Source organism: Pelophylax lessonae (genome assembly GCF_965119305.1).
Source record: "Pelophylax lessonae genome assembly, chromosome: 2".
Taxonomy (NCBI): Eukaryota; Metazoa; Chordata; class Amphibia; order Anura; family Ranidae; genus Pelophylax; species Pelophylax lessonae.
Genome location: NC_138769.1, coordinates 444286675 through 444305437, shown reverse-complemented (window position 1 = coordinate 444305437; position 18763 = coordinate 444286675). Strand labels below are relative to the sequence as shown.

Below are 18763 nucleotides of genomic sequence, written 5' to 3'. Positions count from 1 at the left end.
TTTGTGGTCACATGGTTGCCCGTGTAAAGCTGGTCATACACTAGTAGATTTTTTTTAAAAAACGGTTATACGAACAATTATACAAAGATCCTCCTCTTTACATTCGAAGACATAATGAATGTCATTTGAAAGTACCACAAAAAATCATTTTCTTTTAACGTTTGATTTTGGCATAAATGGACTTTCCTGAATGAAAACCATACTTATTGTTACAAATTTGGGAATTCGAAAAAAAAAAAAATAATTTCCATCCTGCGCCTTCAAATTTTCTTATCACTGTAGTTGGAAATCGACAATGTGCCCCAACAATAAGAAAATGAAACATTTCTATTTTTTTTAAGAAAACATTTTAAAAGCATATGGCCAGCTTTACAGAAGTTGACCCGGAGCTCCTTATACACTCAACTGTGATGTCACCTTGGGCCATGACACACCCCCAGCTGTAAACACTTGCCTGTCACATTACTGGAGCCTTGTGAGGTCATTGGTAGCATGACACCTCTTCCCCTAATGTATACAACTTGCAACAGATAGGCTTAAATATGCAATTAATACACAATTTAACATCCAAGCCTGGAGATCTTTGATCATTTGGAGTTTGCATATCTAGTTTATAATTGATTAAGATCTGTCAGCACAGTATAGACGGGGTTAATTATGGTAAACGTAACTCCATAGCCCCCTTCTTAACATTACATTGAAGAGGAAAACCTCAACTGAAATTTTCGATATAAAGCAAGTGAAAATGTAACATCATACCATAGTTATGGTATGTGAATGGGATTACGGTATATATAATATATTAGATCTATCCATCTAGTAGGTGTTCTCAATTTGGCTGCAAAAGTGGAAATACACCAAGTCTGCCACTAGCGCTGTCTGTTCAGGGTAGAAGTCTACACTCTGAGACAAAACATTCATGCATATTCATTCCACAATTGTTTTTCATGAATATTGCACAGTGGTTGGATCTGTCTAATCATAGGCAGGAAAAGGAAGAATGCTCTCCTTCCTTTTCTTGCACTCAGTGATTGCAGTACGAAACCTGCAGGAAGGATCTCAGGTAATACAGGCTACCATACACTTCCTTCCTTTATCATAGAAACTGTGCCTCTGCCATCTCCCATACCATGCCACCTGACCAAGGGAAGAGGAACAAGAGTTCATGCTTACATTTCCAGATGCAGAAAGGAAACTCAAAATTCTACTGGTTGTTTCCAATGTTAAAAGGCAGTGTGAAATGAACCAAATCAACAACAAGGTGATCAGAGGTGGACATTTTATGGAGATAAAACATAGCAAGATCCCCAAAAACACCTTTGTGAAAGGTGATTTAGTGCCACAAACTAAATGCATTATTGTATGTGTGGGGGGGGGGGGTCCCCTTTCCTTTAATTTCCTGACGGAGCTCTGCAGAATGAGACTTCAGCTCTCCACCCCCATTTCTGACAGCTCAGACAGGGTTTAGAGATTCTAAACTGCACATATGTAGAAAATACTGCAGATAAACAGGTACAATTTATGCAGGAGGATTGATCTCATCTCTGTGTATCACCTGCGGCCAGTAAGTTCCCTGGGTATATGTAAGAGTTTACAGTCACTTTAAATTGAGCCTGAACTCAAAGTGAAGAGGTATGTAAGAAAAGGGAAGTTTGTATATGGGGCTGCCTGTTTAAACAGGCAGTGCCGTATACAAACTTCTCTTTTCTTACATACATCATACCCCTGGCTTTTTGCTAGAGGTTGGTTTGTGGCTGCTTACGCCTGTATTTACGCATTTTTCCATTTGGGATAGTCCATAGCGCTGGTCACCTCTATTTTCTCATTCAAAGTGAAGAGAATTTACTGTTTTAGGAAGCATCTAGAAATGTAAATTGTGCCTAAGCGGTGTCCTCCAAAATGAGGTTTTGTCTTGAATTTCTCCTAAAAATTGAAATACATTTCCTGGTGTCTGGGGTGCCTAGGCACTTCTGCGTCCACAGTCTAATAGCTGTACATCTGCAGTGTAAGAACTAAGGCACTGTGGTCTCTGATTGCTAGTGTCAAGTGGGAACATTTCCTTACTTCTAGTGCCACCTCTACAAGACACTCCTTGCCAGCCTTGCTTTAAAAAAAAAAAAAAAAAAAAAAAAAAAAAACTTTCAGAGTTCAGTTTCTCTTTAAAACTACTATGATACAGATGAATTAAAAAAAAAAAAAAATGCAAAAATTCACTTGTACACCACATACAAACCCCTCTATTAGATGATAAACTACAAAATGAGACTCAAACTATTGAACACATCCATTTCTAACACAGGACTTTACCAAAGTCTCATTTAAAGAAATATTAAAGTCAAAAATATATTATATTGCATTATAAATGTGTGGCTGCATTTGTTTTTGCTCTTTTTCACCTGGTGCACCAGCCAGTAAAGCCTCGTACATACGCAACGATTATCGGCCGACCGATAGTCCGACTTTTGTCCAGAGTGGTGTTTTGTTGGTTGGAATGTGCCTAGACTGCACACGAATTTTCTCGGCCAACAAAAATCTACTTCAGAAGTGATGTCATGTGCTGGTTTACTTTCCGTGTGTTTTTTCTTCTCTGAGCATGCCCAGTCTTGCTCATCAGATTTTTGTCTGCCGAAATCTGTACTGACTGACGGAAAATCGGCCGTTGGGTTGATGGCTAAACAAATTTTATAGCCTGCACACCAGATTTTTTTCAGCCGAAAAGTTGGAGTCGGTTGTCGGAAGCATCATACTAACAAGCCGAAAATCGGCCGATCGGACGTTGGCAGAAAATTCCCTGCCAATTATCAACGCGTGTGTACGAGGCTTTAGTCTGTTATTTTTCCAATTTCCTTTAACAGACCAAACTGTCCAGCAAAGGTGGTAATTGCAGCATTTACCAATGGCAGGGGTGCTTACAAAAGGTCAGATTTTATTAATGTAAAACTTTTATCCCAAAAAGGGGGGGGAAAAAAAAAGTTCAGCTTAATTTGTTAGTCTATCACTACCCTCTATTCAGAAATACAGTGCTGCTGTCCACAGTTGTATACCTTTGCTTCTCCATAAAGACACCCCAAGACAGGAAATGTATTACTAGCAGGATCACCAGGTATAAAAAGGAAAGAAGAAAAAAAAAAAAGAGAACTAACGCAGCCACCACATTCAAAGATTAATTGCAATATATTAACATTTTGTTCTTGGGTTTAATCCCACTATAATAAAAAACTGTTATTTGAACTTTTAGGACTTCAGTCCCAGTTCACAGTCCCAGTTCACACTGAGCTCTGCGAATCGCTCAGGGTGTCAATGTAAAGTTAATGACACCCTCAGATTGGTTCGCAGAGCGAACTGTGAAATGGTGCAGGAATCAGATCGCATAGGTGTGAACACTTATGCGATCCGATTCCAGTACGAACCAAAAAAAAAAGGGTCCTGCACCAATTTGGTGCGAATGGGATGAGATGAGATTTCAGCACATTTTGTATGGCTGAAGTCGCATCACACAGACATCGCATGTGATCTGCACAGCAATGCGGTGAGAAGCACATGCGATGTCTGGCATCATACTAGTGTGAACCGGCACTAAAATACAAAAAATTAATGTGAGCCTGTGAGGCCATAAACATGGAAGAGGCCATTGCTGGCTTGTTTTTAAAGGTGAAGGCTCAAGGACCATCACTTAGCGGGTCACTGACCTTAAATAGGGCTAAGCCCAGCATAATTAAACACGAACCAGCCATGGAAGCTACCATATATCTATTCAACGATTCACTAACAATTTGATAGGTTTACAGTTTTTAGGATTAAAAATACAAAGGTTGTTATTTATGGTCTAGTAAATGCACTACTTTGAATATGTCCCCCGGTATAGATCCAGGGCTTTGCTAACCCCTGTTAAGAAAATAAATAATTGCGCCAGACCTGACGCTGGCTCCCGCTGTCCGCCCACTCCGCCATCCGACAGTTCTTGCATGGCAAAGGGGCGGTTGCCACCCGGCGACCCCGCCCCTGTGATGTCATTGATCCAGCATTCACCTGTCGATGACATCAAAGGGGCGGTGGCCACTCAGTAATTTCACCGGGTGGCCTCACCCGTTAGGCAATTAGGAAAACTGTCAGGCAGCGGAAGCCAGCGACGGGTGCGAAGCAATTTTATTTCTTTTTTTCGGGTCGGCGGCAGCATTCATTGTGATGGACTCTGGATCCACAAAAAAAAAAAACGAATTTTGAAAAACTGTCTGATTTGTTTTCGTTTCTTACCTCATACTCATTCACTAGTGGGGGGTAAGCGGGATCTGTGGGCCCCCCTCCCTTTGTTAAGGGGGCTTTCAGAATCCGATAAGCCCCCCCACCACCATAGCCACTGGCCCGGGTTGTGGGGAAGAGGTCCCTGTCCCCATCAACCTGTGGACATGGTGCTTTGGGGTGAGGAGCAAAAGCCCCAAAGCACCCTCCATGTTAAGGGCATGTGGCATGGTATGGTTCAGGAGGGGGGGGGGGGGGGTTGGGGTGTGCTCATCCCCCATCCCCCTTTCCTGACCTGCCAAGCTGCATGGTTGAATAAGGATCTAGTATGGATTTTGGAGGGGATTTTGGAGGGTTGCTTACGCAGTTTTTTTTTTTTTTCCTCACTTCATTCACACTCAAAACTGATGAGACGTGTGATTCACATGTGTCTAATTTGCATCGGAATTGCACCGCAGTGCTCAGAAAATGCACAGGACTCTAAATTTGCAGGGAATTCACACTGCCACAGTACTGCATATATGTGAACCGGTTCCATAAAAAGCCGGTTTGGTTCACATGTCCTGTGAATCAGATGTGGGTCAAAACGCATTCAAGTCGCACATTAGTGAATGGAGCCTTTAGGCATAGCGCCAAAGGGCCTACCTCCATGTCTAGTCACTGAGCCGTATGAGAGAGTTTTTCCCATGTGTTGAGTAGCAGTACATGATTGGCTGACCAACCTGAGGCCCAGCAATTGCAGTTGGAAAACTTTTCTCGGCTTTTTTCCTGAACACTAATTGCAAGTCATAACTTTCATCCCTAGACCTACTATGACATTGATCAGGGTAAGACTAGCAATTATTGTATAGGTAATTTTAATGCTGACACTAACTAGCCTCTATGGAATCGCCCCTTGCTGGTGGGGCCAGTGGAATAACACTCAGCAGTGTTTGTGGCTATTCAGGTAGGCAAATGGGAGGTTCACCTGCGTGATCCTGCCACTGACGATATGTCGCCAACAGCAAAGTCATCTACATGACAAATGCCAAAAAGGAAATGACCCTACTAGTATTTTGAGGTGCAAACAGAATTGCAGGCATGCCCAAATTATACAGGTCCCTCTCAAAAAATGAGCATATTGTGATAAAGTTCATTATTTTCTGTAATGTACTGATAAACATTAGACTTTCATATATTTTAGATTCATTACACACAACTGAAGTAGTGCAAGCCTTTTGTTGTTTTAATATTGATGATTTTGGCATACAGCTCATAAAAACCCAAAATTCCTATCTCCAAAAATTAGCATATTTCATCCGACCAATAAGAAAAAAAAAAAAAGTGTTTTTAATACAAAAAAAGTCAACCTTCAAAAAATTATGTTCAGTTATGCACCCAATACTTGGTCGGGAATCCTTTTGCAGAAATGACTGCTTCAATGCGGCGTGGCATGGAGGCAATCAGCCCGTGGCATTGCTGAGGTGTTATGGAGGCCCAGGATGCTTCGATAGCGGCCTTGAGCTCATCCAGAGTGTTGGGTCTTGCGTCTCTCAACTTTCTCTTCACAACATCCCACAGATTCTCTATGGGGTTCAGGTCAGGAGAGTTGGCAGGCCAATTGAGCACAGTAATACCATGGTCAGTAAACCATTTACCAGTCGTTTTGGCACTGTGAGCAGGTGCCAGGTCGTGCTGAAAAATGAAATCTTCATCTCCATAAAGCTTTTCAGCAGATGGAAGCATGAAGTGCTCCAAAATCTCCTGATAGCTAGCTGCATTGACCCTGCCCTTGATAAAACACAGTGGTCCAACACCAGCAGCTGACATGGCACCCCAGACCATCACTGACTGTGGGTACTTGACACTGGACTTCAGGCATTTTGGCATTTCCCTCTCCCCAGTCTTCCTCAGGGTCCGGTCACCTCTTCTCGTTGTGCAGCGTTTTCTGCCACACTTTTTCCTTCCCACAGACTTCCCACTGAGGTGCCTTGATACAGCACTCTGGGAACAGCCTATTCGTTCAGAAATTTCTATCTGTGTCTTACCCTCTTGCTTGAGGGTGTCAATGATGGCCTTCTGGACAGCAGTCAGGTCGGCAGTCTTACCCATGATTGTGGTTTTGAGTAATGAACCAGGCTGGGAGTTTTTAAAAGCCTCAGGAATCTTTTGCAGGTGTTTAGAGTTAATTAGTTGATTCAGATGATTAGGTTAATAGCTCGTTTAGAGAACCTTTTCATGATATGCTAATTTTTTGAGATAGGAATTTTGGGTTTTCATGAGCTGTATGCCAAAATCATCAATATTAAAACAATAAAAGGCTTGCACTACTTCAGTTGTGTGTAATGAATCTAAAATATATGAAAGTCTAATGTTTATCAGTACATTACAGAAAATAATGAACTTTATCACAATATGCTAATTTTTTTGAGAGGGACCTGTATCAACTTAGAAATTCAAGCAAGCAGGTTCAACCATGTGACGAAACCCGGTCCAGCCTTAAAGTGGAACTACACTGCACCTGAGCAACACAAACCAAAAAACGATTTCATTAATTTTTATTATTCAAAGCTAACACCCCTATCCATCCATGTCTCCATGCTTTATTTTGCAGAGAAATCATTCTGAAAAAATATACGCTTGCATTTCTGTCTGTGGCCATCTTGAGTAAGTACAAATGATTCATAAAGAATTGACTTCCTGGAATCCACCTGCCCTTAGTTCAGGCACGCATGCAGGAGGGTGTGCTTAAATGAGAAAATCCCTGCTAAAGGCACCTGGGATGCATGTCATTTGCCTAGGCCTGAAAACCAGGATGTTACTTGAATGTAAAGAAGAGGTTTAAAACAGGTAAATATGATATACTTTCCTGCCTATTTACTGATGCTGGCAGCATAAGGGCTCTTTCACACGGGCGGTCCGATCACATCCGCCTGTCAGTTTTTTTAGGCGGATCTGATTGGATGCCCCATTCAGCCCTATGGAGCAGCGGATGTCAGCGGTGACATGTCCGCTGACACCCGCCGCCATCCGCATCCGATCCTCTCCGTGAAATCCAGACGGGTGGAAACCCTATTTTCCATCCGTCCTGGGGATCGGATCGGATGAGAGCAGACAGGGGGTCCGCTCTCATCCGATTCCCCATAGAGAGCAGCAGGGGCTGTGACACCTCCCTCTCCACACTGCAAGCGGAGACGGAGCTGTCATCCGCCGGCTCAGCGGGGATCGTGGATCGATCCCCGCTGAGCATCACGGATCCGCCTACAGAGGCGGACCGTGTGAAAGAGCCATTAGGATTAAAAATAGTCAATGCTGATTTGGGGGGGGGGGGGGTGTGCGCTTTAAAGTGGTATAAAAAACAAAACAAAAAAAAAAAAAAAACGTGTTGTTATACTTCTCTGTGCAGTGGTTTTGCACAGAGCAGCTCTGATCCTCTTCTTTTCGGGTCCTCCACTGGTGCTCCTAGCTCCTTCCCCTTGAGCAGTGTCCCCAGAGAAAGCCGCTAGCCCTGGGGGCACCATTTGTTGCTTGCTCCCGAGCCACTGCTCTATGGGTCCCTGCCCCCCGATATTGCCTTATTGGCTCACTGGCTGTGATTGACAGCAAAGTGAGCCAATGGGCTCCTGCCGCTACCTCAGCCAACGGTGAGGGAGAGTCCAGGGACAGCTGAGTCTATTGTGAACAACGCTGGATTGGGGACAACTCAGGTGGGGATGGGGTGTTAGAGCTGCACACAGAAGCTTTTTTTACCTTCATGCATAAAAAGGTAAAAAAAAAACCTTCAGCCTTTAGAACCATGTGACTGACACTTTCAGTCCAGAGTTTTAGAGTCGGTTCACACTGGGGCGACACGACTCCTTACTACTTCGGGGGCGACTTGTGCATTACCATGCACCACAACTTCGGAGCGACTTGCATGGACTTCACATAATGGAAGTCTATGCAAGTCGCTCCGAGGTCGCACCCGAAGTAGTACAGGACCCTTTTTCTAAGTCGGAGCGACTTGTGTCGCTCCTATTAGTACGGGTCCTGTAGCAGTCAATGGACCGCGACTTGTTATGCTGACAAGTCGCGCTAGTGTGGACCGGGTCTAAGACATCCAATTTGTCTAAGGGCCTACAGCTTTGTTTTGCAACACCTCCTCCATTTTCTTTTCAATCACAGTTTCCATGACCAACAACGATAAACGTTAAGGATAATCCCATTTTTGTTATTTTATTTCTTTAAAAACAAAGCAGCTATGATCTGTCATGTAGGTAGAACATGTCACCAGGGAGAAAGCACACTAGATATTCTGCAGCTGTAAAACAAGTCACTGCGGAGTCAAGCAACCCCAAGAGATACCCCTTCCATTTACCATAATTAGGCAGAGTTCTCTCTTCTGCAACCATCAGTGAAGCAAAATACATATTCTATAATACCAACATAAATCCTTAAAGGTCACAACAGGAAGAGCGCATGCAGTATACCAGGACAATGCAATAGGATCATGAACCATATACCACTTGGATATTAACAGCTCAGTGGACCAAGGACCAAAGCAAAACTCTGCAGTCCATGTCATTAGGACAGCCTTTCTGATCACGTGCTTGGTTGAGTCAATACACCATCACCCAGTTTGTCTAACGGCCTACTTGAGGTCTGAAACACAATAAATGGGGGGACAAATGCAAACCTAGCTATGCCAACAAATCCTACTTGTGTCACCATCATCAAGTCTATCGAATGCTGTATTCAGTTTAGCCTCAAGCATGGCCAACTCTTGACAAACAAGCTAACAATTAGCGCTCATAAACATTTAAGTAAGGACACACAGACTATCATCAGACTCACGCCTGTCACAGGCAATGTATATTTATACACACCTTGTATACTTGTCCATAGGTGCCATTGCCCACCACTTCCACCAATTCAAAGATGCCTGCTGGATCCTGGAAGGGAAAAAAAAAAGGCGTTGTGTACAGATAGTGTGTCAGCATGTATTAAGGATGGAAATGTGAGTAATGATAGGATGGATGCAGCTGTTGCGCCCTATTTCTTTTTTTTTTCTTTCTCCCCCACTTGAGGCACATGCCAATACATGCAAACAAAGGAAGCCAGTGTGACTTGGAGAAGATCTCCAATCCTGGCACCCATCATGGGGTATTGGAGGATATAGAAGAACCGGAGGAAAGATGAAAGAAACAAGACGGAAAAAGGAAAGCTGCCCCCCCCCCCCCCCCCCCCCCCCCATCGGCCTCCTGGAACAAACAGGCCGGACTAGAGGGGCCCAGCCCTGCCTTCATCATATGGGTGGATGGGGGGGGGGGCTGCATCAGCAGCTGTTTGGGCTTCCAGCTCATCCATACTGAGTGTACAAGGCAGCCTAGACTCTCACAGGCCTGTCCACACCTTGCAGGGCTTTCCTTTGTGTTCAATGCACCCCCAGACACAGCTCTGCCCATACTGACCCCTCAAGGAGGAGAGGTCCATGTCCACCAACCCTCAAAGAGAAGTCTATGGCCACCAACCCTGTCTATGGTCACCAAGCCCTTTAAGGAGAAGTCTATGGCCACTAACCCTGCCTATGGTCACCAACCCTCAAAGAGAAGTCTATGGCCACCAACCTGGTCTATGGTCACCAACCCCTTTAAGGAGAAGTCTATGGCCACTAACCCTGCCTATGGTCACCAACCCTCAAGGAGATGTGTAGGGCCACCAACCCTGCCTATGGTCACCAACCCTCAAGGAGATGTGTAGGGCCACCAACCCTGCCTATGGTCACCAACCCTCAAGGAGAAGTGTAGGGCCACCAACCCTGCCTATGGTCACCAACCCTCAAGGAGAAGTGTAGGGCCACCAACCCTGCCTTTGGTCACCAACCTGGTCTGTGGCCACCAACCCTCAAGGAGAAGTGTAGGGCCACCAACCCTCAAGGAGAAGTGTGGGGCCACCAACCCTGCCTATGGTCACCAACCCTGAAGGAGAAGTGTAGGGCCACCAACCCTGCCTATGGTCACCAACCCTGAAGGAGAAGTGTGGGGCCACCAACCCTGCCTATGGTCACCAACCCTGAAGGAGAAGTGTAGGGCCACCAACCCTGTGGGAGCAGAGGTCTATAGCCATACTAACCCTCAATGAGGAGAGGTCTATGTCCACCAGACTTTTGGCAGGCGAGTCATTGGCCATGGTCGCCCAGTCTTGTCTTCAGTAGCCCAGGCAGACTGTGTGTTTGTGGATCCAGACACAGCAGCAGGGCGAGGACCTCTCCTCTCCTCTCCCCCTCACTCTCTCCTTGCACAGCTCCAACTCCTCATTGGGGTGCAGCAGTCCCTCCTCTCCGTCTCCCGGTCCCTATTGTGTTCCTCTTCCCTTGTCTCTCCAAAGGACTGGCTGCAAACAGGCGGAATCACACCATGTTGAGGTGGCAGCTCCCAGCACAGTGAACCAGGCTCTCTCTCTATCGCTCTCTCTCTTTCCTTCCCTTCCCTCCCCTCCCTCTTTTCTTCCTTTCTTCCTCCCCTCGGACACACAGACATGCAAAGAGGAGACAGAGAAGGGGAGGAGGGGGTGGGGAAGAGAAAATCCTCAGCCAGCACAGCTACTGGAGCCGGCCGCACCAATCACTGTGTGTTATGGGAACGAGGCATCCCTCGGATCCCTTTAGATGGGAGCGCCGCTCTCTAGCGGCCGCTAGGTGGCGCGGAGCACATCGGGAGGGGAGCCTGTGCGGCAGAGGCTCACCAAGTTAGGACAGCACAGCTGCATCATTTAAAAAGTCTACAGAACACACATAGGACACCAGTACTGACCCCCTCCTCGTGATTCTTCTGTTTATTTTATTGGTCACATTTCAAAAGGATTGGATTATAGTTTGAAGGACTGAAAGCAGTGGTAAACCCAAAACACACATAAATAGCAGTTTACTGATGCTTATATGTGCTGGCTGCGTTGGTTTTCTTTTTTTAGACTTTCTTTTCACCAGGTGATCTGGCCAGTAAAGCCTCGTACACACGCATCGATTATTGGCCGGGAATTTTCGGCCAACGTCCGATCGGCCGATTTTCGGCTTGTTAGTATGATGCTTCCGACAACCGACTCCGACTTTTCGGCCGAACAAAATCTGGTGTGCAGGCTATAAAAAATTTTGTTGGCCGTCAACACAACGGCCGATTGTTCGCCAGTCAGTACAGATTTCGGCCGACAGACAGCAGATTTGCAAGACTGGGCGTTCTGGTGTCGGCATACAAAAATTTTAATGCTTGCACGACAGATTCTGTTCGGCCGAAAGTGCGCTGTCGGCTGTCGGATGCATCATACTAACAAGCCGAAAATCAGCCGATCGGTTGTCGGCCGAATCTTTTTGGCCGACAATCTGCACGTGTGTACGGGCCTTAAATGATGAATCCACACTCAGATGATATGTGAAGTATCCATATTCACAAAGAACACCTTGACACGTGAGGATATAATATCACTGGTGAACAGGATTGGAATAATGAGCACCTCCACCACACATAGAAGACGATTGGCCTCTTACTGGATCCCAGTGATCACTGCTCTCACAGTGATCATATGTGCCTTGAGATCTTACTGGAGATCAGCCCTTAAGACATCTGCATTAAATCGGGGATCATCCAGAGCCAGGTGGAATACAAAAACAGCTCTCCCATAAATCCAGAAGACAAAAGGGAGGGACAAAATAGTGCAGCACGTTCCAAAATGGCAAAAGTTTATTAGAGTAAAGATACACTCACCATGCATAAGATGTTACACGTTTTAAGATACACGCAAAAGCGGGCAATCAGCTGTGAGTACAACCGCCGGCTTGTGACGTCGGTACACGAACAAACTCCGCCTACATGTTTCGCAGGCAACTGCGTCATCAGTAAATTTTGTAAATAATTTGTTTTTCTCCTTCACTGATGTGCGCTTATGAGGCGGCACTGATGGGTACTGATAGGCTGAACTAATGGACACTGATGAGGTGGCACTTATGAGGTGGCACTGATGAGGAGGCACTAATATGCTGCACTGATGGGCACTGATAGGTGGCACTGATATGCAGCACTGATGAGCACTGATAGGCTGCACTGGTGGGCACTGATAGGTGGCACTGATGGGCAATGATAGGCGGCACTGATAGTCAGCACTAATGGGCAGCACTGATGAGCAGGCAATGATGGGTACTGACCGGCATCACTAATGGGCAATGATTGGGGTCACTGATGGGCACTGATTGGTGTCACTGTTCGGCACTGCTGGAGCTTTAATGTAATCAGGGCACTGATAATCAGTGCCCTGATTACCTGTCCTGGTTATTCCTTCAAGGAGATGCCACTGATCGTCTCTCCCTGCCACATACTCTGAGAATGTGAGGCGAGGAGAGCCGATAAACAGTACTTCTGCATTTACATGTGCATGTACAGGTCATTGGCTCTTTATCGAGATCATGGTCGTGCCGTGTCCTAGAAACACGGTGCGGCCACGATCACCACGGTGCGCGCCCCTGCGGGCATTTAGGGGCGGCTGTTCTTGGGTGCCGTCATATGATGTCGTCCCAGAACAAAAGCCGAATCGTTTCGCTGTCATTTGACGGTGCGTAGACAGAGGGTGGTTAACCAGCAGATATACTGAGGCAGGCTGGCTCGACTGTACGAATCACTGTACCTACAGGTCACTCCTCGGGAATGAGCATGGGGGGCGATTCACAAGAGGGGAAGCTGATCTGCGGGGCCGGCAGCCTCGATTGCCGCCGGGCACTTGCGATCACTTCTCGGGAAGACAGAACGGAGGTCTGCTGTTGTAAACAAGGCAGACCATTGTTCTGTCAGGTATCATCACAGGGCTCCTGTGTTCCTCCTATTTAGGAACACAGGTCCCTGTGTTGATCCAATAAGCCCATCCCCCTCACAGTTAGAAAACAACCCCTAGGCTCACATTTAACCCTTTGATCGCCCCTGGGTTAATCCCTTCCCTGCCAGTGTCCTTAGGACAGTAACAGTGTATATTTTTTTTAGCACTGATTACTGTAGTAATGTCACTAGTCCCCCTAAAAGTGTAAATAATGTCAGCTAGGGGTCCAATCTGTCCACCGCAATGTTGCAGTCCCGCTAAAAATTGCTGATCGCTGGCATTACTAGTTAAAAAATAAATAGAAAATAAAAATGACATAAATCTTTCCCCTAGTTTGTAGACGCGATAACTTCTGTGCAAACTAATCAAAATACGCTTTTTCTGACATTTTTTACCAAAAATATGTAGCAGAATACAAATTGGCCTAAAATGATGAAAAAATTAGATTTTTACATTTTTTATTTTGGGAACGTTATATAGCAGAAATTGAAAAATACTGTTTTTTTTTTCAGAATTTTCAGAAGTTTCGCTTTTTTTTATAGCGCAAAAAATAAACATTGCACAGGCAATCAAATACCACCAGAAGAAAGCTCTCTTTGTTGGGAAAAAATGACATCAATTTTATTTGGGTACAGCATCGCACGACCGTGCAATTGTAAGTTAAAATAACGCAGTGCCGATTTGCAAAATATGGCCTGGTCATTAAGGGGGAAAACCTTCCGGTCCTTAAGTGGTTAAATAGGAAGTAAAGCACTTTTTTTTTTCCTTTTGTGAACTGCAAAAGTAAAGACATTATTTAAAACGTATCTGCAAACGAAGCCCTGGAGGCCGCATCCATCTTCACCCGTCTTCCTTCTGGGTCCGCAGACTCCGGCTCTGTGACTGGCCGCAGCCGCGTGACATCACTCCTGCGCCTCATATTTCATCCATGAGATAAAAAAAAAAGATACTTCTTAGAATGTTTTGGGATATGACTACCCAATCTTAAGAAGATAAGATAGAGAAAAAACTTTGCAATGCTTATTTTGTATTTTATTCTTACCAAAGAATTTTGGTTCAACAATAACAATACAAATGAACAATTCAGAATAGTAAGGCTTGGTTCACACTGGGGCGACTTGTCAGTGTCAAGTCATGCTCCATTCTAATGCAACCATTCTAATCGGAGCGACTCAAGTCACTCCGACTTAGAAAAAGGTTCCTGCACTACTTGGGAGCGACTTCAGAGCAGCTTGCATTGACTTCTATTAACCACTTTAGCTCCAGAAGGTTTTATCCCCTTAATGACCAGGCCATTTTTTGCGATTGGGCACTGCGTTACTTTAACAAAAAATTGTGCAGTCGCAATTGACGTCCTTTTTTCCCACAAATAGAGCTTTCTTTTGGTGGTATTTGATCACCTTTAGATTTTGCGCTATAAACAAAAAAAGAGCGATAATTAAAAAAAAAAAAAACACAATATTTTTTACTTTCTGCTATAAAACATTCCCAATAAAAAAAAATTAAAAAATCAAATTTTTTTATCAGTTTAGGCCGATTTGTATTCTGCTACATATTTTTGGTAAGAAAAAATCCCAAAAAGCGTATTTTAGTTGGTTTGCGCAAAAGCTATAGCGTCTACAAACTACGGGATAGATTTTTGGACTTTTTATTTATTTTTTGTTTTTATAAGTAATGGCGGCGATCAGTGATTTTTAAAGGGACTGCGACATTGAGGCGGACAGATCGGACCCATAACTGACATTTTTGACACTTTTTGGGGACCAGTGACACTAATACATTAATCAGTGCTAAATAATATGCACTGTTACTGTAAAAAATGACACTGGCAGGGAAGGGGTTAACACTGGGGGGTGATCATAGTGGTTAATATATGCCTAACTGTGCTTACTGACTGTGGGGGGGGGAGGGCTCTGTGACCGGCACAGAGAGATCGGGGTTTCAGCTTAGCTGAAACTCCTGATCTCTCTATGCCTGTGTGACAGAAGACCCGCCTGCTTTGTTTACATAACATGTCCATTTACACTTGCCTATCTCTGGGTCCGATCAGGCCAGCTAAAAAAAATGAGGACAGAGTGACTTGGAGGTAGCCAGGTATAAACGGACAGCGGAGTCCATTGATTCCTGGGTGCCCACAGAGCACAGTGGATATGTCAATTGCCCACTCTCCTTCAATCAGCAGGGTATTAGATCACAAATCCCCTGATGATGACAATGGAATCCATCCCATATTAAAAGGGCCTGAAGCTTGAGTTTCCTTGCATCTGCAAATGTCCATGTGCATGTAACCTAAAACGTTGTTTTTATAGTTTTGGACAGACAGGGGAAGAATTAGAACCCTTGTCAAGTTGTTCTTGTTGTAAAAATAAACATAGGTGCTAGATCTTCTATGAGGCTAGGTTCACAACTATGCATGTGGTACCGCTGTGGGACCCTCATAAATTCCCGCAACTGCAACCACCCGCACACTCGAACACGGGACCTGCAGGCAGGTGCAATTAATCCTAATGGCACGCTGCCCACACTGCGATTTCCAAAGTAGTACAAGGACTTCTTTACGTGTTCTACTTGACATGAAAGCCCATTCAAATTCATGAGCTGTCGTGCCCGAGCAAACACGGTCCACACGGCCCGTACACGTGTGAACCTACAGTAGCCTTAGGGCTTATTCACATGGATCAGATCTGCCACCCACTGCTCAGATCAACATATTTCTGCAGCAGGTGTATAACCAAGTGTTTATAATTAGCTGCGGACTGGATGCCTGTACAAATCAATGAAAGGTTTAGAGCATGGGTGTCCAACCTTTTGGCTTCTCTGGGCCATATTGAGTGTAGAGAAATTTTCTCGGGCCGCATATAAAATATATACTATAGTTAAGGTATATAAGTAATAAAACGCTGCTGCCCCCTTCCCGCGCTGCCGCGCCCCCCAGCACTAATTTATCACAACCAGTGGATGATCCCCTCCGAGGCAGTCACTGCCTACAGTTAGTTGGAAACCTCTGTGACCATGCCCCTGACTCGACTTCCTTCCTCCCCAGCAAAAAAAAAAATTGTCAAGGGGCAGTGGGCCGCATTGCCTGTGGTTCTGGGCCGCATGCGGCCCCCGGGCCGCAGGTTGGACATGCCTGGTTTAGAGTGTCGGTAGCTATGCACATGTATTGGCATAAGCAGTGTGCGATTAGAAATAGGTTAGTGGTCCTGTATGCATGTAAGAGGCAGGCAGATGGTATCTGCTCCATGTTTCCCCTATCATTGGGTGCCAAGTGTGATTCACATAGGCGGCCTACCCCAGGGTGGGTTCTTCTGGGCTATGCTGGGCACCGTGGAAGGGGTCACTGCCTTACACATGCGGTACTTTTACTAAACTCTAATTGACTCTTGATGTTGATATAGACCACTACTGTCTCTTGTATAATTTAGGAGGAACACACAAAGCCAATGCCCTCTCTCCCTGTCCAACATATCTCTGCTACCTCACTCCCCGTAATGGAATGGGGTCTCTCCATGCACCTAACGAGGGCTCCATGCATGCAATTATTTAACTCTTCCTCTTCTGTACCTGTACACAGGCTGGGGACCTCTGTGGTGCTGATCTACTCCTGTTGCCATGGGAAACGGGGCTGCTCATATACCAGAACAGCCCGAAAAGACCGTGGGTCATGAGTCCAACTATACAGGAAGCAGAGGGAGAGCCACACTAATCATCCAAGGTAGTATTATATTAATAGGGCCATAAAGGAAAAGCCAACACTTTACGACAATATGTCAATTTGTCTTGAATTACTGCCACTGACAGTGTGAAGTAGGGATCGACCAATTATCGGCAAAGCCGATATATCGAGGGCCGATATGCACTTTCCCCGATATATCGATATTTCCGAAAGTGCTTGTACTGGAGTGATGCCTGCAGCTAGAGGCATCACCCCGGTACCGGCATCCATAGCCAATGGTCGGCTGTCTTGAAATGACAACCGATGCAGCTGAGAAGCCGATCGGCTGTCATTACAAGGAGCGGGGGGGGGGGGACGTCCGGTTGTGCGGTACACAGGGGGATGTTTCAGGACTGAAAGCAGGGGAAGGGGGCTGATAAAAATGTAGTTTACCAGCCCCTTCCTTTTCTGAATGAATACAGTGAGGGATCAGTACTGATCGCTCTTGTGTCCATTGATATCTGAGCATAATAAACTGTGTTTAAAATATTATTATATTTTATTATTTAAAATAATAAAAAAAATGTAAACAAATAATAAATTGTAAAAAGTAATAATTGAAAAACTTAAGGAGTCATTCTCACGTGTTTTCTGGCCCATACAATGTGAATGAGCGATTTGTTGCCATCTGTTACTCTATGCGGATGAAGCAACTGCATAAACTCAGCCGCAGGTCCATATTTGATAGGTGTGGGTGAGTGACCCTGAATGCATACTGTCTGTGTTTGGAACCGTACATCTGCATCCGCAAACCTGTCAAATTAGGAACTGCGAATGAGTAAGGCTGGGCACACACATGTCGAATTTCGAACGATTTTTCATCGAAAATCGCACCTCTGAATAATCGCTCAATTTTCAGCCGTTAGTGGAGCCGCAACAATGGCTGATTTTTGTGCGGCCATTGTATTTGAGTAATCAGGCATCTTGGAAATTTTTTGAAAAATGAACTAGATTCTAATTAGTGATGGGAGAATTGGGCCAGAAATATCATCTAAAAAGAGTTGTGACCTGAAAAGAAAAGAAGATTCCCAGCCACAAATCCTCTTTTCTGTAACAACATGAGGTGAAATTAAAGGGGCTTGGTTGGTCAAATTTGGAAATCAATGGTGGCACACGGATTACAAAACGCATGAATTTCCAATTTCACAAATCGTCCAGGATTCGACCCATGTATAACGTAGGCGGCCTGCATACAGCAATAGCCACATTGAAAAAAACCCAGCTGATTCACTCTGTACAGGCCACAGCACCCATGTGAATGAGCCCCAAGACCTCACTTACACACAGAACTTTATTAACTCAATACAGTTTTATCTTTTAAAATTAGCAGGAATTTTGTAAGTTGTGTTATGTTTGTGTATTTTCTGGTGAACATATTGGGGGGGGGGGGGCTGACAGGTAGGCTGTACGGGCCCAGTGATTTCTAACAGCAGCCCTGGGGGCAATTGCAGAAGGACAAAGGGACTTGATTCTACATGAAGGACAGTTGGGAGCTATGAGCGCTCACTGATAACGATCTGCTTTTCTCTCCAGGACAGAGATATCTTTCTTCAAGCAGTGTCAAGGGTCAACATCTACTTCCTGGACTGGGATTCTGCCCCCAACATGACACATGTAATTCCTGGTGCCTGTTCAAATCTTACTTGTGCTCACAAATATCTAATACATTAGACCTTGCTGCAGCTTCTCACCATGTGACCTGCTACCAAGTTTTCATGTTTTTTTTTTTTTTTTTGAGCAGCAAGCTTCAAGCAACACTACATTTAGGTGTGCATGGGCACCATTGACTATAATTAGAGAGCTGGAGATCCTAGTGTCAAGCATTGAATTGTTCTGGTAAAGCATCAAATTGTGCTTCATATTTCTCAGGTGTGAACAGGGCCTTACTTTTGCAGAATCAAAGGTCAACTTTAACTGGGCTATTCTTAAAACCCCTGCCTCGTTCCATTGCAGATGGGAAATAGACCAGAGAGGACACCGTTCACCTTAACCCAA

The 18763-nt window shown here is 44.9% G+C and overlaps 1 protein-coding gene across 2 annotated transcripts in view; it reads right to left on the bottom strand.

Moving 5' to 3' along the window:
* The window catches only part of MAP4K4 (mitogen-activated protein kinase kinase kinase kinase 4), a 340786-nt gene extending 330052 nt beyond the window's left edge, over positions 1–10734 (bottom strand). The window contains exons 1-2 of one of the 2 annotated variants that reach the window (XM_082246630.1): positions 10330–10734; positions 9084–9149 (exon numbers count right to left, since the gene is read on the bottom strand). In XM_082246630.1, the coding sequence (XP_082102756.1) occupies positions 9084–9149; positions 10330–10386 (123 nt within the window). In that variant the 5' untranslated portion in view covers positions 10387–10734. The remainder of the gene's footprint in view (positions 1–9083; positions 9150–10329) is intronic. The other variant, XM_082246631.1, reaches the window with a different exon arrangement.
* Positions 10735–18763: the final 8029 nt, after the last annotated feature.